General features: G+C 52.8%; 3 protein-coding genes across 3 annotated transcripts; all 3 read left to right on the top strand.

The window, feature by feature from the left end:
- Positions 1–310: 310 nt before the first annotated feature.
- FBF1 (Fas binding factor 1) lies at positions 311–12,096 on the top strand. The gene is given in 21 exon segments (XM_057398194.1): positions 311–366; positions 1,582–1,695; positions 2,787–2,910; positions 3,149–3,209; positions 3,211–3,283; positions 3,706–3,808; positions 3,910–4,305; positions 4,731–4,825; positions 5,527–5,585; positions 6,458–6,592; positions 6,789–6,889; positions 7,868–7,975; positions 8,263–8,393; positions 8,676–8,776; positions 8,908–9,030; positions 9,423–9,521; positions 10,217–10,393; positions 10,585–10,732; positions 10,735–10,947; positions 11,269–11,384; positions 11,904–12,096. Coding segments are annotated over 21 exon segments (2,601 nt in total). The 5' UTR covers position 311; the 3' UTR covers positions 11,973–12,096.
- A 509-nt stretch (positions 12,097–12,605) lies between these two features.
- Positions 12,606–17,396, top strand: MRPL38 (mitochondrial ribosomal protein L38). Its single transcript, XM_057398193.1, has 9 exons — positions 12,606–12,803; positions 13,026–13,205; positions 13,747–13,875; positions 13,959–14,167; positions 14,528–14,600; positions 15,149–15,194; positions 15,596–15,754; positions 16,365–16,501; positions 16,879–17,396. Exons 1-9 carry the CDS (start codon positions 12,746–12,748, stop codon positions 17,013–17,015), a joined length of 1,128 nt encoding a protein of 375 aa, XP_057254176.1. The 5' UTR covers positions 12,606–12,745; the 3' UTR covers positions 17,016–17,396.
- Positions 17,397–19,339: 1,943 nt separating this feature from the next.
- On the top strand, positions 19,340–24,528 carry TRIM65 (tripartite motif containing 65). The gene is given in 7 exon segments (XM_057398192.1): positions 19,340–19,788; positions 20,560–20,655; positions 20,730–20,963; positions 21,591–21,762; positions 22,092–22,156; positions 22,159–22,183; positions 23,462–24,528. Coding segments are annotated over 7 exon segments (1,557 nt in total). The 5' UTR covers positions 19,340–19,356; the 3' UTR covers positions 23,995–24,528.
- The last annotated feature ends 99 nt before the right edge of the window (positions 24,529–24,627 follow it).

Below are 24,627 nucleotides of genomic sequence, written 5' to 3'. Positions count from 1 at the left end.
TGTTCCCTCTGCAAAGTGTTCCTACTGGGTTCTGCTTAATCTCTGTGTAAGGAGAGCAAGAGTGGTTGTATTTGAGATATGCTGGTTCCCAAAGTGTCCTGCTCTTCCCCGGGCCCTTTTCTTCTCTGCTTGCAAGGAGGCCCTTCCAGAAAGATTCCCATCTGGTACGGCTGTGGGTGAGCTATGTGTCACAACATCTGCTTTTAGGGGGCTGCCACTGGAAAACTTGACTTTCAGCCAGGGTGGAAGAGGGATGTCTCTGCAGTACCTTGTCTTAACAGCTGTGGCCTCTCTTTCCAGAAAAGCCAGCTATGGAAAAGAAGGCACTCTCATCTCCTGCTCACCAGCTGCACAAGAACTTTGAAGGTAGGATCTCTCTTCACTTCAGCACGTAGATACATGGGGGCAGCTGAGGACTCTGCCCTTGCTCTTTGCCCTTATATCCTGGGTTCAGCAGTAGCAGTCATTTTTCTCCTTAGTAGCTGGTGCAGTGCTGTGTTCTTGACTTTCAGCTGGGAACAACGCTGATAACACCGATATTTTTAGTTGTTGCTAAGTAATGTTTAGTCTGACCAAGGACTTTCTCAGTCTTGTGCTCTGCCACGGAGGAGGGGAAGCCAGGAGGAAGCAGAGACAGGACACCAAAACTAGCCACAGGGGTATTCCATACCACAGCATGTCATGCCCAGTATAGAAACTGGGGGGAGTTACCCAGAAGGGCTAGATCACTGCTTGGGTCAGGCTGGGTATCAGTCGGTGGGTGTTGAGCAGTTGTGTTCTCTTCCCTTGTTATTTCCCTTATCATCATTAGTGGTAGCAGTAGTGGTTTTGTGTTATACCTTAGTTACTGACTGTTCTTATCTCAACCCGTGGGAGTTACATTCTTTTGATTCTCCTCCACATGTGTCTGGGAGCAGGGGGAGGAAGGGGAGGAGTGAGTGAGCGGCTGTGTGGTTCTGAGTTACTTAAACCAGGACCCCATAGTTTGCCTAATGTGTTAACTAAAGGCTTGGCTGGTCAGTGAAATTTGGGTCCTTCTCTCCTATGATGCTGATGCAGATCTAATCCTACAGAGATGACCAAAGGAGAAAAAAAGATGCAGCCGTTGTGTCAGGAGGAATTCTGTCCAACTTCCAAGCAGGGGCAATAGTTCTCTGGCACAGCTGAGATCTGCTTGTCAAAGGCTGTGCTTTAACCAAGATTAGTATCTGTTCAAATTACAGATGGGTTTTGGGTGCTTTAGGTGAGCTTTTTTAATCCCCTTTTTCTTTGCCTAAACAGTGTTCAAGCATTAAAGCACCCAAAGTTAGCATTATTTTTTCCTAGGAGAAAAAGAAAAAATGTGGAAAAACTGAACATAAATGTAACTCTTGAGTGTATGAAGTGCAGGGAGACTCAAGGGTGTCCCAGGTCCCTGCAGAACCTCCTTTCGTGGCTTTGAGCAGATACGATCTGCTGTCCCCATGTGCACATGGTAGGGGATAGAGCTTGGCTTAGCACAGAACTGTTCTTCTAAATAACATTGGGTTTATTTGTTTTTCTTATTATTCTCCTTTCCTATGGGATAATTTCCAAATTTAGATGATCCTTTGGCAGGGCTTTTATCTAATGAGGAGCAGGATGCTCCCAAAAAGCCATCTTCAACTGGCACTAAAAGCAGCTCTGAAAAGAACACAGAACAGAGCAAAGAAAAAGGTAAGCAGAGTTGCTTGATGCATTTTCTTTGTATTAAGTGAATCAGCAGCTGGCTGAGTTTGTGTGAGGTCCAAACTGATTGAATTGAATTGAAAGCCACCTAGTCCATCTCTTATTAATAATTTATAGAACAACTTGGTAACGGGGTTAACTGTGACCCAGCTCATTGAGTGCTTGATATTTTCAGTTTGCCACAGGTTTCAGAAATGACCTTTCCTCTCTGGGAATGGAGGTTCAGATCTCACATTTGACCTCATCCAGCCTTTTCTGCATGTTGCCAGATGAGAGCGAGTTTTCTGGGTTAGGATTTGGGTTGCTGAGAGCATCACCCATCCATGCCAAACCACAGTTGGTGCACCTCTCAGTGGGATCCATCCACACTGTGGCTGTGTTACTGGCACTCATCCCTCTTGTTCCTGCAACAGGGACACTAATCATAAAACAGTTTCAGTTAGGAGGGACCTTAAAGCTCATCCAGTTCCAACCCCTTGCCACAGGCAGGGACACCTACTACAGCAGGTTGCTCCAAGCCCTGTCTAACCTGTCCTTGAACACTGACAGGGATGGGGCAGCCACAGCTTCTCAGGGCACCCTGTGCCAGGGCCTCACCACTCTCATAATGAAGACTTTTTTTTCTAACACTGAAGCTAAATATCCCTTCTTTCAGCTTAAATAGTCTGATAGTCCTCTAAAAATCACTGTTCACCCTGATAAATCCACCCCGCACACAAGCAGCAGCTAGTAGATTAGGGCAAGGACTAAGGTGCCTTGGTGGAGCAGGACTTTGGGTGACAAGGGGCAGGAATTATCTGATTGGAAACTTGCAAAGGTAAAGGAGCTCCTGGTGTTAGCCAGAGCAGAAAACTCAGTGATACCATCAGTGGATGCATGGCCACAAACCAGGCAGTAGCACATTGCCACTTTGTCATTTATTATGAGATGTGGTTACTTGGAAGAGTTATTTAAAAATTACTTTTTAAATGATCCTGAGTGATAAGAGAAGTCAGGGATGCTTTGATCTCTTGTTAAACAAAAAAAAAAAAAAACAAAACTCTGATCAAATCTCCTTCCTTGCTTGATCCCATCCACAGAGCCACCTCAGATGCCCCTGCATGCCATGGCACCAGTCCAGAGGAGGGAGCTCACATTTGAAGATGATGATGAAGACTTGATGGATGCACTGGGATTTGGGAGTGGCCCAAAAGGAGGTGAGAAGTAAGGAGAGAAGGCAAAAGAGTAAGGACAATGAAGAGGTAAAGTAGGGGATGTCTTGTGTGTTGAGATGGTGCCACCATGCTGGGTAGGGGGCGCTGGAGCTTCTGCCTGTGGCTCCCAGAAAGGGACAAGAGCAGCCTTGCTTGGCAGAGAAGAGCCCGAGCCCCCTGGCAAGGCTGTGTGCTGAGGATGAATCCTGCCCCTCAGAGAAATCAGTCTGCCACTGTGTCCCTAACAGAGAGGAGCTCTGTGCAGCCCACTCCATGGTAGATGAATTGCTGGGACAAGGCTCCATGGACAAAAATCATGAAACAGCCAGGCAAGGGAGAGCACGGGGATTTCAAACCGGATAAAAAATACCAAAACCAGCCAAGTGAGCACAGCCAGGGATGCTGGGAAGGTCTGCAGAGGTGATAGCATTGGCTTGGGAGAGTGAGATTGATTTTTGATGCCCTTGCAGGGAAAATACCCTTTCTTTGCAGGGATGCTAATGGGCTGTCAGGCAGTGCAGGGAAGGGTGCAAAAAGTGTAGTACTTTGGCCTTGAGGCAGCCTGGGAGCATTTGCACAGTAGCCATAACTCCATTGCCTTTGGACATGGTCTGATTTCCAGCAAAGAAGCTTTTCCCAGCCACACTGAGGAGGCACTTGCTCATGGGTTCCTGGGGATGATGGTTCCAGCTGTGTTTTCCCAGAGGCAGCAATCCTAGTGGAAATTACAGGGGAGGAAAAGGGCTGGTGCTTTTGCAGATGGCTGTTCCTCTGGGTGCTGACTCAAGGCTGCTTATCTGAACAGAGAAGGAAGATGGATGGGACAAGGAGGATTTTGACTTTGGAGCATACCGGCCCACAATGGCCTCCATGCCCAGTGGCCAGCTAGGGAGGAGGCAATCTGTGAGGTATTGTGCTCTGTGAGTGCATGGCTGCTTCCCCTGTGACAGAGCAGGCAGAGTCCCTTGGGTCCCCTGGCAGGCAGGTATGCAACTGCTAGTCCTTGCAGCAGGTTTTCTGCTGAGACCATCAGTGAAGCAAAACCAGAACCTTGCCACAAACCTTCTCCAGCCAGCCAGAACCCTGTGTGGGGCAGCAGGAATAGAGGAGACTGGCTGGGTTTGAAAGATGAGGCTTTTATGGATTCAGAGCTGTCGTCCCCAATGAAAGCCAGTCCCACAGTGAGCCACCCCAGCCCTGCCACAGCCAGGCAGCACCGCTCCACCAGCCAGCTTCCAGCAGCAGAGAAGGCAGTACCTCAACCTGTCCCACCAGAGGAGGAGGAGGACTGGCTGATGGCCCTGTTGGCTCGCAAGAAAGCCCAAGCACAGGCAAAGACCCAGGAGAGAAATGCCAAGCCTTCAGAAGCTCCAGGCAATGGGCTGGATCCCCGGTCTCCTGTCAGGTGAGGTCATGATTTGTGGCCACAGCTCTTGCATCTGTACCACATGTAGCTGCTCCAGTAGGACCTCTCAGAAACCCTTGGCTCCAATTAAAGAAAATATTTTTAAGCACTATCTTAGTCTGGCTTGGGGTAATAATGCAGGGCTTTATTCTGCTGATAACTGCCTGCAGTCCCATGAAACCTCTGTTCTCTCCTTCCAGTTTTGGCCAAGATTGCACACACTGCCCTGGGTCCTGCTTTGGTCACTGGGAACTTTGTCACTGGGAGGGAAGGAAGCTGTGAAGGACTGTCAGGCTCTTGCTTGTTTGATTACAGTGGGACAGCCAGCTTCAAGCTTCTAGAAATGCCAGTCAGGATAATATCCATGTGCCTCTCCCTGAGCTGTGACACTGCTGTGCATCACTGGTGTCTCTGTACCCATCCAGGCAGCTGGTCCCCTGGCTCAGCACCGCAAAACAGGACTCGGCTCACCCGTTGGAGTCTGTGCAAGGGGATCCCACCAGAGATGACAGCGCCCTGGGTGTGTTTCATGTGGTTGTACAATTTGGGCAGCAGTATGCAGAAAGAGTCCCCCTGCCCTGAAAAAAAAACGCCCCAAAACAAGGCAGGAGCCGCAACATCATTGCCCTTGGCCATGTGAATGCTGCCCAGGCTTTGAGCAGTCATTGTCAGAGAGGGCTGCCAAGCTGCAGGATCCCACCATTCCCATTTTGTGACATGGTGGGGACATGGTGCTGAGACACACTGAGCTCTGCAGTTCTGCTTTTGGGGTTTCAGAGGGCTGCAAGGGACTCGCTGTCTCTGAGCTATGGGTGGGCTTAAGTTTGTGCTGTCCTGTGTCTCTCCCCTTTCCCTCCTGCTGTCCCCATGCTCATCCCACTAGTGCTGTCTGCTGGAAGACCCCCTGCTGCTGTGACTGAGGCTGTGCAGCAGTTCATGGGCCACTGAAAGTGACTTAAAGGAGCCAGCCTTTTCCGTAGGTGATGGAGATGGAGCTGTGCTTTGCCCCCAGACTTACTCTGCAGAGCAAAGTCCCATTATTATTGTGCATGAGGTGGGGTAGGGGTGCAGATGTGGACAAGCCAGTCTGAGTATCCATCCCCATCAGCAACCACTGGAGGGAGGGAGCAGGATCCTTCTTGCTCTGCCCATGAAGTCCTCATCCTTCTGGGAGGGGATGGTTCATTTCACATCTGAATCACAGGCTTGTCCAATTTTCAGTCCCTACAACCACGATCCCACAAGAGCAGAAGATGCCAGTCCCTGCTGTGCTCACTCAGGTAGGTGCTGGGGCTGTGCCCCTGAGAGGTGCAGGATCAGGGCAGTGATTGTGAGCCCTGCCCACCAACGCACTGTGATCCAGCTCTGCCCATGTACCCTCAGCAAGAGGAAAGGTGTGCCCCACTTTGCCTCTCTGGGAGCCTGTGTACATGGAGGCAAAGTGTGTGGAGAGCCCTGAAATGCCACAGGTTGTGTTTATCAGGCCAAAGCACATGTGTTGTGAATGCTTTGTAAATCACAATGTATTTACAACCCTGTGTTGCCTGAGCAGCATTACATAGTTCCCCAGGCATATATATATAGAAGATAAGTAGACAACAGAGGCTCCAGTTGATAGAAGACTTTCTTCAGCTGTTTTTCCCAGTATGGTGGTGAAGCTGCTCTGAGATTGTTTCTAGACAATGGAAGGGAAATTAGAGTTTTGGTTTTTGAAGCCTCCATTTCTCATTTAGCTTAGCCTCTGTGCCTGCCCTTGTGGCAGAACACACGCTTTCTCCTAGAGGGCTCATGGTTGTATCCTTGAGTGTCTCCCCAGAGAAGGAAGAGCCCAGCATGCTTGTGTCTGGGGTAGAGGCTGCTTGCTGGGTGTCAACTGGAGAAAAAGGGCCCAGGGCAGCAATGGGCTTGGGCTGGAGAAGGATAGAGGAGGGACAGCAGAAGGCTGGGGGTAGATTGCCATTCCCATGCTGGGAGGAGGTGCTTTACCTCCCTGAGAGCATCCCTGTGTCCCTGCATTTTGCTGCACCCAGGGCACATCTGCAGAGTGCCCCACAGTTGCAGGTGAGGCTCGTGCCTTCCTTTGGGGGCTGATGGCCCCACCACAAAGCCACTGATTCCAAAGAGCCTTAATTTTCTTTCTTCATCTTCTTAGGCAGATTCTGCAGCCCCAAGCTTGCTACATGAGAGGAGGCTGGGAGCTCCCACAACCCAGCTCTACAAGGATGCATCAGGCTGTCATGCAGAGCTCCTCAGGGCCCAGGCCCATGTGGCAGAGCTGGAGAGCCAGGTGAACCCCATAGCCTGCTGGATGCAGACCATGGGAGACCCAGGGGAAGGAGAAGGGGTTGCGTCTGCTTCAGATAACATCAGGGTGATGGGAGAGAGGAGAAACCTCCCTGTCCAGGGATGTCTATGGTCACTAAGAGCTGCTGTAGATCTCTGTCCCTGCGGCAGCACAAGGATCTTCTCTGGGTGCCCAACAGGTCCAGATGCTGGAGATGGAGCGGACTCAATACAAACTGATGCTGGAGAGTCTCCAGCAGCGGCACCAGGCAGACCTGGATCATCTCGAGAGCACGTACAGGTATCAGGCTCTCACCTCTGCTCCCCTTTTCTGTCAGGTCCTTGCCTGCAGCCCCATCCATCTCCCCAGACTGGGAATGCTGGGGCACTTCCCAAATCTATCCATGGGACGTGCAGGGACAAAACCGTGTCGATGTGGACCTAGTGGGGGCAGAGAGCAGCCCATGGGTGAGCCGAGGTGGGGGTCCACTCTTACCAACACTGTCCCATGGGTGACAAGAAGGAGGGGTCAGTCCCATTGCCAGCACATTGCCAACCAGGACAGTACACTGGGCAGTAGCAGGGGGGTTCAGGGCTCAGACTGCAGGGTATCTGCATGTTTCCCCATGCACGCAGTGACACTGGTCTGCTCCTAAATCCCTGTGTACACTTTGGGTGGAGGGTGATGGGTATTGACATGAAAGTAACACTTGCTCCTTGCTGTGACCTCCCTGGGCCGGAGCCAGGTGAAGATGCTGGGTAAGAGCAGCATGAGCAGCACACATGGGGCTGGTAGTCCCAGTCTTACCAAAGGAACCAGGGAGCAGTTTGGGAACATAGTGAATGGAGAAGTCAGAGCCTAGAAACACTGGGTTATGGGTAGCTCAGTGGCTTTTGGAATGAGGATTTGCTTTGTAGGTAGAAATGGGGAGATCTGGCTGGGCACATTATTTTAAAGTGAATGCTCTGAACTTTGAAAGATGCTGAATGTATCGTTTTGCCTCCCCCAGATCCCTTTTATTCTGGTCAGTGAGTCGCTGCTGACCACATAGTTTGGGTCAATGAGAAATCAGGTTTTGGTAGAGATGCCCATAACTGCCAAAAGCGGTTCACCGAAATGTGGGTGCCTGTCATGGGATGCCCCGTAACAGACTGCCATGCCAGCTCAGCTCCTGGGACCTGGCTCTCAGCCCCACAACCAGGCCTCTTCCACAGTTCCTGTCATGGGGAGCACTGGTTTGAAATAGCCCATGGCGGGCTCCTTCCCTGTGTCCTGCAGGACATTGGTCCAGGAGATGCGCAAAGACTACGAAGAGCAGCTCCAGCAGCTGAAACGGCTGAAAGACCTGGAGATTGATGCAGTGACCAGTTCGACCTCACATACCAGGTGCTGACACGTGGTGCCATATCCCCATGAGTCCCTTGCCATGGAGTTCCCCGCTCTGCGGGAACCAGCATGGAACCATGGCAGGAGGTGCCATCCCCTCTCCCACCCACTGCTTCCAGGGGTGCTGATCTGTTTAATATCCTATGGTACTCTAAGCAGCAGCTCTGTCCTACCGCTCTGCCATGACCCAGAGAGGTTCAGGGCGGGGCTGCCCAGCGTTTGGCCCACCACGCATCCCCTCCTCCATCACGGTGAGACTAAGTGTGTCCCCTCCCTCCTCTCCGCAGGTCTTTGAATGGTATCATCGAGCAGATGGAGAAGTTCTCCAGCAACCTGCATGACCTCTCCCACAAGGTGGAGGCCATGCACCAAACCACATCCCAGGAACTGGCACAGCAGTGGGACAAGCAGCTCAAAGGTACTTCTGTTCCTATGTGCCAGAATGTCTGCAGGATCCCTGCCAGGGCTGGGGACACCCAGAAAACAGGGAGAAGTTGCCCCAAGTCAGCCAAAGAAGCTGGGGGCCAAGGCCTGTTTTGGTCACTGGACACCTCCGGGTCTCCCATTTCAAAAACAGTGTCCTGGGGGTGCACAGAAGGTGATGAGCATAAACACATGCAGCTTTTCTGTGAATGTGGTGCAGACAGAGGAGGGCTTCCCACCTCATGCTGCTCAGGGCCCTGCTGCTTCCTCTCACCAGTGCTCGAGGACAGGCTGTCACAACAGAAGAGGGACATGGAGGAGGAGCGGAGCCAAATCCAGGAGGTGATCACTAGAATGGAGTCCAGGCTGAGTGAGCAGGTGAGCTTGCATTGTGTTTGTTGCCCAGGTCAGCCCTCCTGTCTGGCTGTGGGATGTATGCCTTGCCCATTGGAGGTCCCTGGCCTGGACCCTGTGAGTGGCATCTGTCTTTCCTCTGTGTCTGAACCCAGGAGAGATGGAGGCTGGTGGCAGAGCAATCCAAAGCAGAATTGCTGCAACACTCACTGGAGGAGCAGCGGCGAGGCATGACCCAGCAGCTTTCCATGGAGCGAGCAGAGCTGGAGAGGGAGAAGGTGAGGAGGGGCAGACATCTCCAGGTGCTTTCTGCATGTCCCTTGAGTCTGATCAGGGCTGCAGTGTAGAAGAGAGATTTGGATACTGGGCTGTAGCATCCTTCCTCTGCCCTCTGCCTCCTCAATCCCACACCTGGTCTCACAGTGAATCACAGTCAGACCAACCCTCTTGCACACAGATGCAAGAGGCTTCTGTGTGTGCATGATGCGCACTGGTTCTCGAGGAGCATGGGGCCAGAGCTCTCTATGCAGGGTTCATGACAGGTGTCATAGGCTTAAACAAGCTTGTAGACGTTGTGTGGTGTTTGGTGGCAGAGATGAGTTAAAGGAGAAAAATACTGTGGCAAATGGGACTTGGTGCTTTTCTCTTCCTCTCTTGCGATGCTCTCCAGAGTGCATTGCTGGAGGAGCGACAGAAGCTGAAGCGCGACATGGACCGAACCCTGCAGATGGCCTCCCAGAGAGAGAGCACCATCATGAGCCTGGCCAAGGTACCACAGTAGAGCCCCTTCCTGTGGCCTCCAGCGCTGCTTGGCAGGCTCACGGGTGGGTCCTGCCTGTGAGGAGGCATTCAGCGTTGCCTTCAGGTGTTTAAGACCGAGACTTGACTCAGGGTGCTGAGAATCCAGCTGTTCCAGAACAGCCTACGCCACCCTGTTTTAGAGGTGGGCTTAAGCATCAGTTTCTGTCTCCCCTTTGCAGGTGAGGAGGCTGGGCAGCCAGCCCAGGTGCAGCTGCCTCCGTTGTAAGTCTGGCAAGATGAAACCCCTGTGCTGGGTAAAGCAAAATCTCCCTGTACCATGGAGATGTGTCCAGTGCCAGTTCTGCTCCCCACTGGGGCTGTCCAGAGGGCATATGTGGCACAGGCAGCGTGGCAAAGCTGCATTTGTAAGGACTAGAAGGGTGAAAAATACTACATTCAGGCTGAATATTTCCACTTCTGACAAAGTGCCATGCCTTGAGCATGTTTTAGGGTATGCAACATGGTGGGAGGCTCTGTCCTTTCTGGGGAAGGAGTGTGTTTGTTTATCTGTACAGTCCAAGCTGTGCCAGCCCTGCCCCCCAAAGGTGGGTGTATGAGGACACTGCTTGGGTGCCTGGTGGTGCTGCTCTGCACCCAAAACTGGCACACATGAAAAGCTCAACAGGGCTGGTGATGCACTAGTTTTCCCCATGCCCATGCTAGGAGCAGGCAGAGCTGAAGATCCAGAGCCGTGAGCTGAAAGTGAAGGAGAATCAATTGTTGAGGGACAGGGAGCTGCTGGAAGAAGCATGGCAGGAGCTGAGGCGTGAGAAGGAGAAGGTGAACAGGGCCGCACTGTGCATCCAGAACCGTGAGGAGGAGATTAAAAGCACGACCAAGGCAAGTGGAGCATCTGCACTGCAATTTACAACTGTATGGGGGCCAGCAACAAAGCTGGGGTTTCCCATCCCTCCCAAAGTCGTGAATCCTAATCCTTTCCTGGGAGGGGGACAAGGGGATGCACAAAGGAGCCCTGCCTCAGGGCAGCGAGGGTCCCTGTCCCCAGCCTCTCCAGCTGCTCTGTCTTGCAGCTCTCATCCCAGAAGTATGAGGAAGGGGAGCGAGCCTTGCGGGAGGCACGCAGGGTAGAGTCCGAGCACCAGAGCAGGCTGCAGGTCATGCAGCAACACTTGGAGCAGCTAAAGCAGCAGGAACAGCGTCTGCACCAGGCAAATGCCCCAGATCTTCCCTTCTTGGCTTGGGGCTGCCATACCAGGGGCCTGGACCTTTCCCAACAGCTTCTCTCCTGGGGATGGGGCAGGAGCGGCTGAGCATGGCTCGCCAGAGGAAACAGCTTGAACAGCTACGTGAGGTGCTACCCAGGAACCCTGTGATGCTGCAGACTGCGGGCAAGGACCTCGGTGCCCCTATGACAGGCCTTTCCACCACACTGCGTAAGACTTCCTGCATGCTGCTGGTGGGAAGCGACATGCTGGGGGGCAGCTGCACTTGTATTCCGCTTCTCAGGAGGCTTGAGGTGTTCCTAAGAGCTGTTTTAGTTCCCCTGTATATAAACCTCAGATATGACTTGGCCTCCTTGTCCTCTGAAGGAGCTCATCTGTGCTCTCTGAGTGAGGGCATTGCCTGGAAGGAGAAGGAGGGGTGAGGCAGGTGGGTTAAACCTCCTGCTTGCACTGGGAGCTGGGGAGGACCCTGCTGCAGGGACATGCAGGCAGCAGAAAATGAAAAGGGATGCTCTGTTGTCTCCTTAACAGCGCAGGCACTACGCAATGTTCCAGGCTTTCTGCCTCCTATCCAGGAAGCCCTGTCCATGGCCAGCCCCACTGACCGCTACATCAACCTGCTGCTGCTGAACTACAGGGCCCAGCAGGTGAGGTGGTAGGAGACCACGGGTGGAAGGAGCTTCAATCAGCTGGGTTGGAGCAGGCTGGATGAAGCCTGGTAGTGATAGGCTGGAGGGTCTCCTGAGATCATTTCTGAGCTGCTGGGCTGGCATCTTGAGGGGCAATACCAGAAGCAAGGATGGGTGGATCCTCACACCTTGCCTCGGGTTCATGGAAAATATCCTTCACTTTATGGGGTTGCCCCTCTTCTCACCCCATCCCTGGGTGGAAGAAACTAGTTCTGCTGGACTCTGGCTTTGTGATAACCACGTCCTCTCCTGTCAGCTCCCTGATGGGTCCTTCTCCAGGCAGGGATGCTCTTTGAGACTTCCTCTGTGTGAGGTTATGGGCTTGTGAGGTGGGGCATTACACCCAGGGGGTACCACAGACAGGTACCTGCCCACATGAAAGAGGGTTTGGGACACTCCCCTTACTCATGAGTGACACCTTGAACTGTGACCCCGTTCCTGTGGCTCTCTGATAGCAATCCTATCCATCCTTCTCAGGACCACCGTTTCTTAGAAAATGAGCGTATCTTCCTGGAGAGCCTGAAGAAAGCGCCCTACACTGCTTGAACCCTGTCATAGTGAGGAGGAGGCAGCCCTACACACTACTCTGTGAATGGCTGTGTCCATCTTCTTCAGGAGGCCACCGTGCCCTCTGCATGGGCTGGGAACGACAAACATTAAATAATCCGAGTTTTCATGGGGGAACTGTCCTTTTCTTTAAAAACAGTCTTGGCATGTTCTGAGTGTGAAATCCCTGAGGCTGCAAGGACACACTTTGTCTGGCCTCCACCGCACAGGCCAGTGCCACTGGCACTTCCTGGGAGGCAGTTGCCCTTGTGGGCAGGATTCAGTTGGTGTGCTGCTGGCTCTTGCGTAGGACTGTGACAACCAAGCCATTAGAGGGGGTGGAGGAGGTCTGGTCTTGCTGCAAGGCTGGGCAAGGTAAGAGCTGTGTGGCGGCTCTGCCCTGGGGCTTCGATAACATTCCACAGCACCCCGAGGCCATTCCACAGCTCACTGGCAGCTCCAGCTTTTCCTTCGAGAGCCTTTTCCTGAAGAAACCTGGCTGCTGGGCTGGGTTTCTGCTTCCAGCCGCTCGCTTTGCTCCGCTCAGGGTCCCAGCGCTGCGGACCGAAGAGCAAGGGCGCGGACGGGGAGCGGCGTCCCGGTGGTGGGAAGAGCCCGTCACCCTGAGGCTGGGAGGACGTTTCTAGCCAGGCCCTGGCAGCGACAGCCCCGTTGCTGTGGCAGCGAGGGCCCTTCAAGGCAGACCCTGCGCGGGGGGGGGGAGCCCCTGTCGCTATAGTAACGGGGGCCTTCCTGTGCGGGAGACTCACATCATGGCGGCGCCTTTGCTGATGGCGGCGCGGTGCGGTGCGCGGGCCTTCGGCACGGCCGGTGAGACACGGGCCGGGGAGCCGCGGTTCCGCACGGGTGGGCAGCGGGAGCCGCTCGGGGCTGGAGGGGGGGCAGGAGAGCTCGCGGACGCCTGGGTTCCCCAAGCGGGCTTGGGGTGGCGCCGGCCCGGCCCGGCCCGTGCTCCTGCTCTCCGCCCTCCGCGGGCTCCCTCGGTCTCGTTTCCCGTCCTGTGTATGAAACGGAAACTCTCTTCGCTTCCAGCCGCTCTCTGCAAGCGGGCAGCCCCGCTGGGACCGATGCCCAATGAACATATCGACGTCAGCAACTTGGAAGCGCTGGAAAAATACCGCAGTTTCACTCGTTACTTCAAGTTGGCGGAAAAGGAGAGCAGAAGACCCCGGTGGTGGAAGACGTACCGGCAGCACACCAGTCCCCAGCCAGGTACTCGTGGAAGGAGCTGCACATAATGGTTTTGCTGCTAAAGCTCAGGAAACTGGGGGTGTCTCTGCAAAGAGCTGATTATGTGCTTTGGCACGAGGCTTGTCCTGTTCTGATGTTTTTGTTTGTTTTGTTTCAAACTTTGCAGTGCACAAACGTCTTCAGGGGAAAGGGGGCTACAGTTTTCTGAACGGAGGGAGGCTGGCCACCTTCCAGAAGATGTTGAGCAGAGTAACAAAGTGATTCGTGGGAATCCCAGGGCCTAGAGCTTTAGTCTTGCTGCAAGTAGCACAGTTCGGCTACTCTGCTGAGCAGCCCCAGCGACCAGACCTGCTCACCAGCTGGGAAACCCACAGGGTTGGGAATGCTATGAGTTGGGGAAGGAAGGAGCAAAAGTGTAGAGATGGAGGGGGAAGGTGGTAGAATTGAGTCCTCTGTGTCTTGAAGTTTGCATCTCTCTCACACTCTCTAGGGTGCTGCAAGGGGTTTGTGTTTGAGGTGTTCGCATTTTTTACATACATAACTTTTTCATCCCTTTCTGAAGAGCCAAAGACTGACATCAGTCTGCCGCATGATAAGCTGCTGCGGGCAAAAGAAATCAAGAAAAGAAAAAAGATCCTGAGGGAGAACCACCAGAATACTGAGATGGAAAGAGCAGCCCGGCTCCGGACTGGTCTGTGCCCTACCACCTCTTCTCCCTGCCCTGGCTGCAGTGGGTGCCCAGCTGCCTCCTGCAGCGTTTCTCTCTCCTTGCAGTGCTGATTCCCCTCAACGAAGTCAGAGCTGAGTGGGAGAAGAGCAGTGGCCCATTCCACAAGCAGCGTGTAGCAGAGCACTGCGGGATATTTCGTGACTTGTTCAGGGGAGCCACGTTCACCCCTTGGGTTACCTTGAGGGTGGAGTACAGCCAAGAAGATGAGCACCTCGTGCCAGTATACTATGGGAACATGGTAACTCCATCAGAGGTGTGTGAGGGGAGCGGAGAGCAACCTCAACCCTATGGGAAGCCTCTGTGTTTCTGTCAGATGCTTCTAACAGGCATTATTTGTTTTGGGGGATTTCTTTTAAAAGGGTATTTCCTCTGTGATGAAGGAAATCTGTTTCCTGGACATGAGAAGGACAGAGCTTTGCAACAGGATCACTGTCTACCAGCAGGCTGATGTTTATTAACACTCCAGGGGGCTCTCCATGTGAAGCTGGGTGGCATGTCTGTGTTGCATCCTGGCCTTGTCCACAAGAAGTTCATGTTCTTTGCCTTGGAAATGGTGATCTGGTCTTAATGAAACCTGTTTGAGCAATGTATGTTCTTTTTATGTTGTTCTTAGGCTTCTGGTCCCCCTGCAGTGTCATATGAGGCAGATAAAGGCTCCCTCTGGACCTTGTTGCTCACAAATCCAGGTGAGTAATGAGTTCTTTAATAAAACATGTTTAAACTGGTTATTTCATTCTGCTTTTGGTTAGCTTCTGTTTCCTTTGGGAAATAACCAGAGATGATGTGATACCTGCTAAGCAGGGACATATTACATATGCAGAAAAGGCTGTAGCCTCCCCAGATCTCTGGCTGAGAGATGGACAGTGACACGTCAAGACCTCTGTCACAGTGTAGAGGAAACGATTCCCTGGCTCGCATCTTTTGTTTACCGCCAAACTCCTCTCTCCCTTGTCAGTCTGCCTGGGAGGCAGGTTAGCTGACATTGTTTGAAACCAAGGCACAGTGAAGTGAAGCAGATGGTCAAGAAGTTCTATTAGTCTTGGAATTACATCTGTAGAGTTTTTTCTCTTCATTTTAATCCCAGTCCTATTAGAATGAGTTACTTTTGTGATAGGAGAGGAATGCTGGGAGGTCTCGAGCTGCACCCTCTGTTCAAAGCGTTTACTCTTTGGGGTTGATACAAACACCAGGGTGCCCCTAAGTCACCTTTCTTTGTTTTTTTTTGTGTTTGCAGATGGACATCTAAGAGACACAGACTCGGAGTACCTCCACTGGCTGGTGTGAGTACATCAGAGGCATGTACTGTTTAGCCCAGGGAAAGCCCAGGCAAAGGCCAGGCACAGGAGGTAGAAACTCTTCCAGCATAGCTGGGGAATAAACATTTACTACAGCAGTTCAGTGGCTTGCTTTGGTACTCCTGCCATTAGCTTTTTTGCTCCTGTGTTTTGGGTTCTGCTAAACATGCAGAACACCGTTCCAGGTGTTGTTGCTGTTTGGCATTCAGATCGCTGGGTATGAATTTTCTTCCAGTGAAAGCAGCCTCTATTATCTGTTCATTTGTCAAAAGGGGCACCAGTGACATCAAAATGCTGCACAGAGTGATTTGCAATTCTGGGTTGAGTCTGCTGATTCTAATGGAGGGAAATGAATGGGTATATGAAGTAAACTTCTTTGTGTTCAGGACGAATATCCCAGGCAACGACTTTAAGGCAGGTAAGGAGATCTGCCACTACTTGCCGCCCTTCCCTGCCATGGGAACTGGCTACCATCGCTTCATCTTCCTCCTCTTCAAGCAAGACTGCCCCATAGATTTCAGTGAGGATGTTCGGCCGATGCCGTGGTAATTCAAGCTTTTGCTGGGCAGTTTTGCACTCCATTGGCTTGGCTGTTAGTGCTATGATCACATGGTTGTTACTGCTGTAGGAGAGCAGTTCCTTTTAATCTGCAGGGTTGTTTGGAGCTGTTTTGAGGTTTTGTGTCACCTGAAGCCACAATCTCAGCCCTGCAAGCACTGTGGTGTCCTGTTTCTTTAAACAGGCTGTTAAGAAAGTGGTTTGTCCTGCATGGGGCAGGAATGTGCATGGAGCGGGAGAAGCTGTGAGGTTTACTTTTGGTGACTTCCTTTTCATAGAACCCTAGAAAGGTTGGGTTGGAAGGGACCTTCAGGTTTATCCAGTTCCAACCCCCTGCCACAGGCAGGTACACCTTCCACTAGAGCAGGTTGCTCCAAGCCCCTGTGTCCAACCTGGCCTTGAATACTGCCAGGGATGGGGCAGCCACAGCTTCCCTGGGCACCCTGTGCGAGTGCCTCAGCACCCTCACAGGGAAGAAAAGAGGTTATATACCTCTGTTTTATAGACTCGGTGGTTATGTGGGGAAGTAGTTGTCTACCATGATGCTGCAGGAAAAGAGGTTTACCTCGGATGTTGTGCTTATGTCTTGTTTTCCAGCCACAGCCTCAAGATGCGAACCTTTAGCACATTTGACTTCTACAGAAAGCACGAGGATGCAATGACCCCAGCAGGGCTGGCATTTTTCCAGTGTCAGTGGGACAGCTCTGTTACTGAGGTCTTCCATCAACTTCTCAGTAAGCAATGCAGTGTGTAGAGGTGCTGAAGAGAGCCTGTTGGTGGACTGGGACACGGTCCTGGGAGTAGGTGCACAGGGTTGCTGAGTGAGCTGTGACTGGATGCTCGCACTTGCTCTTGGCAGTTGTCTAGAATCTGTTACAGCACAGACTGGGTACTTACTGAGCCATCATCCCCCAAACAAACAGCAATCTAAAACAGCCTCTCAAAGAATGTTTTGATTGAGCATTTTAAAGTAACAGTGACAGAGCCTTCACCAGCACGTGCTTGACCAGCCCTGGTCCTGTGTGCACATGGGGGCCCTTGCTGGTGAAAGGGGATGTCTGAGGTTTGGGACTGAGCCATCTTGCTGACGTTCTGCATTACCCCTTTCCAGATATGAGAGAGCCTGTGTTTGAATTTGTGCGGCCGCCCGTTTACCATCCTCCGCAGTTGAAGTTCCCGCGTCACCAGCCTCTGAGGTACCTGGACAGATACCGAAACACTCAGGAGCCCACCTACGGCATTTACTAGGGACCCAGACACTTCTTGCAGCACTCAGGCATAAGCTGGGTGCCGGCCAGGCAAATGGAGCTGCCAGTGTTCCTGCATTCACACAGCTGGGGGCATCTGCACCTCTGGAGGAAGACAACAAAGTCTCAGCCCCCCAGCTACTGGTTCACCTGTGCTGGCAGCGCTGGGAACTGAACAGCTGGGGGCGACAGGGCTTGCACTGCTGGCAGCTGCCTGATCAAAAGGCTACTTAAGATGGATGAAAGCAAATCCATGGCCAGGCTGAAACCTTGCTACTCGTTGTATAGGAGATCTGATCAGTATGGGTGTCAGGGTAGAGTCCCCCCAGAGATGCCTTGATTTGCTTCTCTGCAAAGATCACAGTTGCACTGCTGCCTGTTCATGGAATGAAATGAGCCAGGCCAGCCTGGATTTTCTTCTTTTGGAGTGCTGCAGTTTAGGACTGTTAGCTTTTGTTTGTGCAGTTCTCTTAGAGATGAGTTTGATTAAACACCCTGAATGAGGCTGGTGAGAGATGTCTTTATTGGGAAGAGCTTAGTATTTTGACCAGCTGGCATGGAGGATCTCTGGAGGATCTCAGAGGGGTGGACTAACAATACAATCACATAACAACCTTAATTTCCTGAGTCAAAACACTTGGCATAGCCAAGGACATGAGTCCTACCAAAAGGTGTCCCTTCTGGGGAGGCTGAGGAGTACAAACCCATCCATCTGTCCCTGTGATGTTGCGTCAAATTTTTACCCCCACTTAGGGACAGAGTTGGAATACCTTGTTAACTATTACTGTACAAAGTTCTGGGGGCAGGACTGTGTTCAAACCCTGCATTCCTTGCTGTGATGTACTGCTTATTTCTTGGTACCAGGTGACCCGCTGCTTAGTAGCAGGTCTACAAAACGTTGATTGGTATCAAGCAGAAGAACAGGGCCCTGCAGCATCTGCCCTCTTTCGTGTTGCTCCCCAGTGCCACAGCAGCACCAGCCACCAGACCTCATCTGGTTTCCATGCCTACTGGAGTCACCCTGAGCCTCATCACCCACCTTGACCTTTTGCATTTTTACTCACTGATTTATGTTTCCCGTGGAGAGACTCTGCTCTCTGCTGGGCTCTTTCTGAATCCTCTGATCACATGTTCAAACACCCAAATACCAACATGCTGCTGCGACTGCCTCTTCCCAGCTCTGGTTCACAGTAACTTTTTCTGAAGTTTCCCCCTTCATCAGGAAATAAGAGCTTCCAGCAAACAACTGAGATTGTGCTGAAAAATTCTTCCCTGTGAGGGTGGTGAGGCACTGGCACAGGATGCCCAGAGAAGCTGTGACTGCCTTGTCCCTGTCAGTGTTCAAGGCCAGGTTGGACACAGGGGCTTGGAGCAACCTGCAGTAGTGGAAGGTGTCACTGCCTGTGGCAGGGGGTTGGAACTGGATGAGTTTTGAAGGTCCCTTCCAACCCAAACCAGTCTGTGGTTCTATGACTTGCCAGCTCCCTGAAGATCACATCTCCAAAGGTAAGGAGATAAGGTTTAGATTGTAAGGTTGGAAGCTTTTCTCCTGAAGACAGGGTAGAGGTACGCAGTGCATGGGCATCACTATCACCTCCAGGCAGAATACCTGAGCAGAGGCAGGTTGCTCAGGTGATACCTTTCCTATATTCGGAGTACTGACATGCACAGATGTTGCAAGGAACTTAGTAGGAAAAGGAGTGGTGGGTGTGCATGGGCATGTGCAAACAGCAGGACGTGTAGTTTAAAATGGAAAGATGCAAAGGCAGAATGTAGCCATGTCTGGCTGCTGGCATGTATCATAGCCCTTGTCACTGCAGAAGCAAGCGATGTGGCGGCAGCAGCAGTGGGTGCCCCTCTCTGTTGGTTCTGTGGCTGGATGATGTCAGGACCACTGTGCTGCAGTCTCTCTGCCAAGGAGGACTGCTATTCTCTGCTCAGGAGACATGAGGATACCAGGAAGTTCCCTCAAAGGGCAAAAAAGGGCAAAAATCAAACTATACATCCTTTGTATACCCATGCAATGCATGCACCAAAATACACATTGCTCTGATGCTTGTCAGCCACTTGTGTCTGTCTGCCTGTGGTGGTGCTGCAGTGTTTCATTCTCTCCAGGGCCTCCTGCTGTACTTCACAGCCCTCCCTCTCCCTGAGAGGTGCAGCTGTAACCCTCCCCATCTTCCAGGTGTGTGGCATAAGCCAGTACGGTGAGGGTGCACCAACTGGGCGTCTCCTTTAAGAGCATGCCTGGCTCAGAGCTTTGACCCGCCTCTCGGCTCCTCTTCTGAGCAACTAAGTTTCTATTTCCCCAGCTTGTCACCCTGATCTGTGGTGCAGGCAGGATGGCATCACCCACCTCGAAGAAGCTGGAGGGGAAGTTAGTGTGCTCCATCTGCCTGGAGCTTTTCAGGGTGCCTGTGACCTTGCCTTGTGGGCACAACATCAGCAACCACTAGAAAAAGCAAGAACAGGAGCCTGCCTGGGCAGAGAGCGGCTACACATGCCCCGAGTGCTGCAGGGGCTTCAACCAGCGGCCAGAGCTGGAAAAGAATGTCACCCTGTGCAGCGTGGTGGAGCTGGCACGGGATGGCGTGGCGTGGGTCTTGGACACAGAGAGGTGTGAGATGGCCCGCGGTGAGCTGTGCCCACAGCATAGGCACCTGCTGGAGCTGTATTGCAAGGATGAGCAGCGGTGTATCTGCTGTGTCTGCACGGTGTGACAATGCCAGCGGCACCAACGGGTGCTCTTTGAGGAGGAACACTCAAAACAGCAGGTGAGAATGATGGGTGGCAAGACTGAGGCAATGAGAAGGGTCAAGCAGGGGAAGTTGTGGCAGCTCGGGCATGGCACAACATCCACCTCGCTGTCCTGTGCCCTGCTGTGGGGACATGGTGAGCCTCCATGTACTGCCCTGTGCCTGGCCTCAGCTGAAAGGGGGACTGGCATGTGCTTTGATCAGACAGATGTGACAGGACAAGGGAATGGCTTTAACCTGCCAGAGGGGAGATTGAGATTAGCTCTTAGGCAGAAGCTCTTCCCTGTGAGGGTGCTGAGATGCTGGCACAGGGTACCCAGAGAAACTGTGGCTGCCCCATCCCTGGCAGTGTTCAAGGCCAGGTTGGACACAGGGGCTTGGAGCAAGCTGCTCTAGTGGAAGGTGTCCCTGCCCGTGGCAGAGGGTTGAAACTGGATGAGCTTTAAGGTATCTTTCAACCCAAGCCATTCAGTGATTCTGTGTCAACAGCACCCAGCTGCTCCCTGACAAATCTGAGGCTGTCAAGAGCAGCAGAGAGCTAAATAAATCCAGCAGCACCAGATGAACAGTGCCGTAGGTATTTGTGACCCACTGATCTAGAGGGAAAAGTTAAAAAAGGGGTGAAAAACAGCCTAGGATTTCACTTCTCTCTGACTCTAGATGCAGCCTCTCCCCTTCTCAAGCCTTCTCCTTCCCTGTGGGCCTTGTCATGCAGCCTGGAGAGGGCTCCCTGGTGCTGGGTAGGGGGCAGCATGCTGCACCACAGTACATTGGTGCTTCATTTCACAGGCTCTTTTGAAAGAGTCCATGGAAGAAGCCCAGAAGGAATCAGAGAAGATCAAGCAGGTAATGCAGAAGCTGGAGGAGCAAACACTCAGCATCAAGGTAACACCGTGGCTGCCTCTGTGCCAGGTGCAGGGGTGGAAGTGTGCCAGCTCTAATGCCTCCTCTCCACCCAGGACTCTTCCGAGGGGCTCAAATTGGTCATTCTGAGCAAATTTGCCCTCCTGAAGAAAGCCCTGGAGGATTGCCAGTGGCAGACAGTGGCCAAGATCGAGCAAGAGCAGGCTGTGGCACTGGGACGTATGGGGGAGGACTGGAACCGCCTGAAGGACCGCCTGGACATTCTTAGCCAGCACAGGGAGAGGGTTCAGCAACTCCTGGGCTGCCCTGACAACAGGACCTTCCTCCAGGTACCATCCCACAGAACTGCACACACACAGAACCACAGAATGTTTCGGGTTGGAAGGGACCTTAAAGCTCATCCACTTCCAACCCCCTGCCATGGGCAGGAACACCTTCCACTAGAGCAGCTTGCTCCAAGCCCTGTCCAGCCTGGCCTTGAACACTGCCAGGGATGGGCAGCCACAGCTTCCTGGTGCTATATCCCTTCCCATGCCCTTTTGGTGAGGGCAGATACTTGGTCATCCCCATTCCCCAGGAGAAACACATCCTCAGCTTGGCTTTGGGATGTGATGGGGCTGCAGGGAAGTGCTGTTTTTGGGAGGGGTCCCTGAAAATTTGGGGGACAATGCTGGATTGGAGTGGATGGTGCTTGCTCATAGGGCCATGGGCAGCATCTCCCACCCCCAAACCACTCTGCAAGGCTCTTCTACCACCAGCAAAACAGTCTTATGCCGCAGCTCCTCTGCTCCCCACAGCTTCACACTCACCCTGCAACTGACCCCTGCGCACCAGCCACAGCTGACAGCAAATGTTTTGGGGATGCCCCCATCACCCACTGGAGAGTGTGTGGTTGGGAGTCAGAGCTTCTGATCCTCCTTAGGCCAGTGCATGCATATCTGTGTGTCTGACCACAGGAGTTCCCCCTGCTCCCATCTCTGGAGAGCCCAGAGGTGCTGCTCCCAATGGACTTTGATGTGGTTGGCATGGTCAAGCCCATCACCAAGATCCTCAACAACATCTCCAGGCTTCTGCTGGAGGACCTGCCCAGCTCTGTGGCCCCCAAAGCCCCTGACCCTGTTGTCCAAGGTAACTTGTCTGATCGCAGAGCCACCCCAAAGGGCTCCAAGTCATCCTGAATCACTGCCTGGCCCATGTCACTGTTCTGGGGACAGGGCTGCTGGGCACAGAGGGTTGGGATGGGGACACACATCATGTTCAGCAGATGGATGTCAAGAGAGGAGGGAAAGAGCTGGGTGGCTTCCCTCTGACTTTCTTCCTCGCTGGCAGTGTCAAGTTGCAGTGGCATGTGACCACTCCCAGGCTTGTATACAATAGGCTTCCTCCTCCCATCAAAGCCAGGGAGAAATAGGTTTTTGGGTGGCATCACTCAAAATACTTGTCCCCATCCTACACAGGCCCAGTGCATCCCCAGGCGATGGTGGTGAAGGTGGCAACCCACCTCCCTGATTGCCTGGGAGCAATCAGTTCCGAGCTGAGCTTCTGAAGGGTGAGGAGAACATGGGACTCCTAAGGGACAGCACTCCCCTGGGATCCCAGCAGGCGAGGGAGGTTGGTTGTGGCTGCGGGGACAGGGGCTCCTTCCCTTGTTCTTCCAGTCCCTCTCCCTAAACTCGGAGAATGGTGGTGCAGGGCTGGGGTGGATGGGCTGGGGGATATTGCACAGCTGGGAAAGGGCCATGAGGAGGATTAGGTGCACCAGGGAACACTTTCCCATGAAAATGGAGGCTGCCAGTGCCTGGCATTGGGTCAGCCGCTGACCTGGATCTTGCCTCATACCCATCCTCTCCTTTCACCTTCCTGGGGTGTCTCTGCCTTCTGTTCCTGATGATCCATATGTAAACATGGTGCTTTTCTGCAGGCAATGCAGCAGCTGGCAAGTGATCACCCCAGGCTGGGCCATGAGCTGCCCTGCATAGCACAGCACCAGTCCAGAGCCCTGCCTCAGTCATATCCAGGCATATGGCCCCAGTGCTGCCAGCCACAGTCCTTCATGTCTTCTTTGGGCCCATCCCACTCTAATTCCTTAGGAATTTCCTCTTTTCCCATTTCCTCCTTGTCGGGAAGAGGGCTGGATAATGTTTAGGGTATGTTGGTCATGTCACTCTTGCCAAGAAGACGATTGAAATCCTGGGACCTGTGAAGATTCCTTCCATCAAGCCCCCCAAAACATTCTCGGGGTTATTAATTGAAAAAAAAAAAAAACCAACGAAAAACCAAAACCCAAAGTTATTTCTGGGCAGCAGCCTCAGCTCAGCGTAGCTGCCAGGCTGGGGTATTGCAGGAGGAAGATGAGGTGCTTGCGGCCAGTGAATACCCATGGCTCAAGAACTTATTGCAGCCAGTGCAGAGGAAGATGACTCCCTACAGTACCGTATTTGCTCACTTAATGCCTGGGTTTCTCCCCCTCTCCCCACCCACACCCATCTCTTGCTCTTAAAACCAAGCACATCTCTTCCAAAATGATGATAGAGCCATGGCTGCTCACTGGCTTTGAGTCAGACTGTGCAAGAAAAGCAGGAAGCGCTGCATCTTCATTCCTCACCAGCTATTTCTGGGCTGTTTCATTCTTTCTGGGAAGTGGGCAGGCAGGTATTGTGTCTCATCCTGCTTCTCCTCCCCTCCAAACACACTACAAATTGCTCCCTTCTATTTTGGGAGCCAGCCCTATGCAGTTTAAACCACAGCACTGCTGGGGAAGATCATGCCAAGGGCATAAAGGTCTGATGAAGCATTTCAGCCCCATTCATGCTGTTGCTCTTCCCAGACCACCGCAACCTGACCTTTGATCCCAGGACGGCCAACAAGTACCTGGAGCTGTCAAAAGGCAACTGGAAAGCCAAGCACAGCCCCATCACCATCTGTAGGTGGCAGGAGCAGGAACCCCGCTTCGAGCCCTGGCAGGTGCTGTGCAAGCAGGGCTACAGCCATGGCCACCACTACTGGGAGGTGAAGATCTCCAGCCACTCCGTTGTCCTGGGGGTGACCTATCGCAGCCTCCCCCAGGAGCGGAAGCAGGCACACAATTTCAACATTGGTCTGGATGGGGGCTCATGGGGGCTGCAGGTGCTGGAGGATTGCTACCTGGCCTGGCACAAGGGCCGGCCGCAGAAAATCCAGGAACAGCTGTGTAGGAACCTGGGGGTCAGCCTGGATTATGACAAGGGGCTCCTCTCCTTCTACGGGCTTGGGGAGAGGACATGGCTTATCCACTCCTTCCATGATGTCTTCACCGAGCCCCTCTATCCCGTTTTTTGGCTGTGTGAGGGGCGAGCAGTGGAGCTGTGCTGGAGGGATTAAGCCAGCACAACCATGTGGCTCTGCAAACTAGACCAAAAGCCATAGGCTGGTGCCATAGCTGAGCTGCAGCCAGTGGCTGTCACAGTGCGAGTGAGACCCCAGTGCCAAGTGGGGTGCAGTGTTTTAACAAGAGCTTATGAGGACACACATACAAATGAACCCTCTGATTTGCATGTGCAAGTATCATGCAGATAGCCCAGTTAGGGCAGAGGAAAGATTGCAGGGGCCAGTTACTGTGTGAGGTGTAGATGGGGTGAGGTGGGGAGATAGGGAGGGTGAAAGAATGAGTTTTTTTGTCTTTTTTCCACCCTTGCCCAATCTCCCAAGCCTAGATTCGAGGTGAGGAGAACCCTAGAGAAGAGTGCTGTGGAGAAGGGTGCTGTTGGAGGGAGCCCTGTGCTCATCCCAATCCTCCTGTTTCCCTCTTGCCACTCTTGGACATGGCAGAACAACTTTTTTTTGGGTGCCACGCTGCATTTGTTCAATGTACAAAGCTATTTTCCCCAGTAAAGCCCTATTTTACTATTGTTTTGACCTTTATGATGGTGGAAGCCGTGGGACCAAGCAGTGGGGGGGGGGTGGGGGGGGTGAGCTGGGTGCCCTGCGTACCTGTGCTCAGCACTAGAAGGTGCT

This window comes from Pezoporus wallicus, unplaced genomic scaffold, assembly GCF_028554395.1.
Source record: "Pezoporus wallicus isolate ANWC-B61680 ecotype Strahan unplaced genomic scaffold, APGP_CSIRO_Pwel_v1 contig_7956, whole genome shotgun sequence".
NCBI classification, from domain to species: domain Eukaryota; kingdom Metazoa; phylum Chordata; class Aves; order Psittaciformes; family Psittacidae; genus Pezoporus; species Pezoporus wallicus.
The sequence above is the reverse complement of the archived record's forward strand: the minus strand, read 5'-3'. Positions and strand labels throughout refer to the sequence as shown.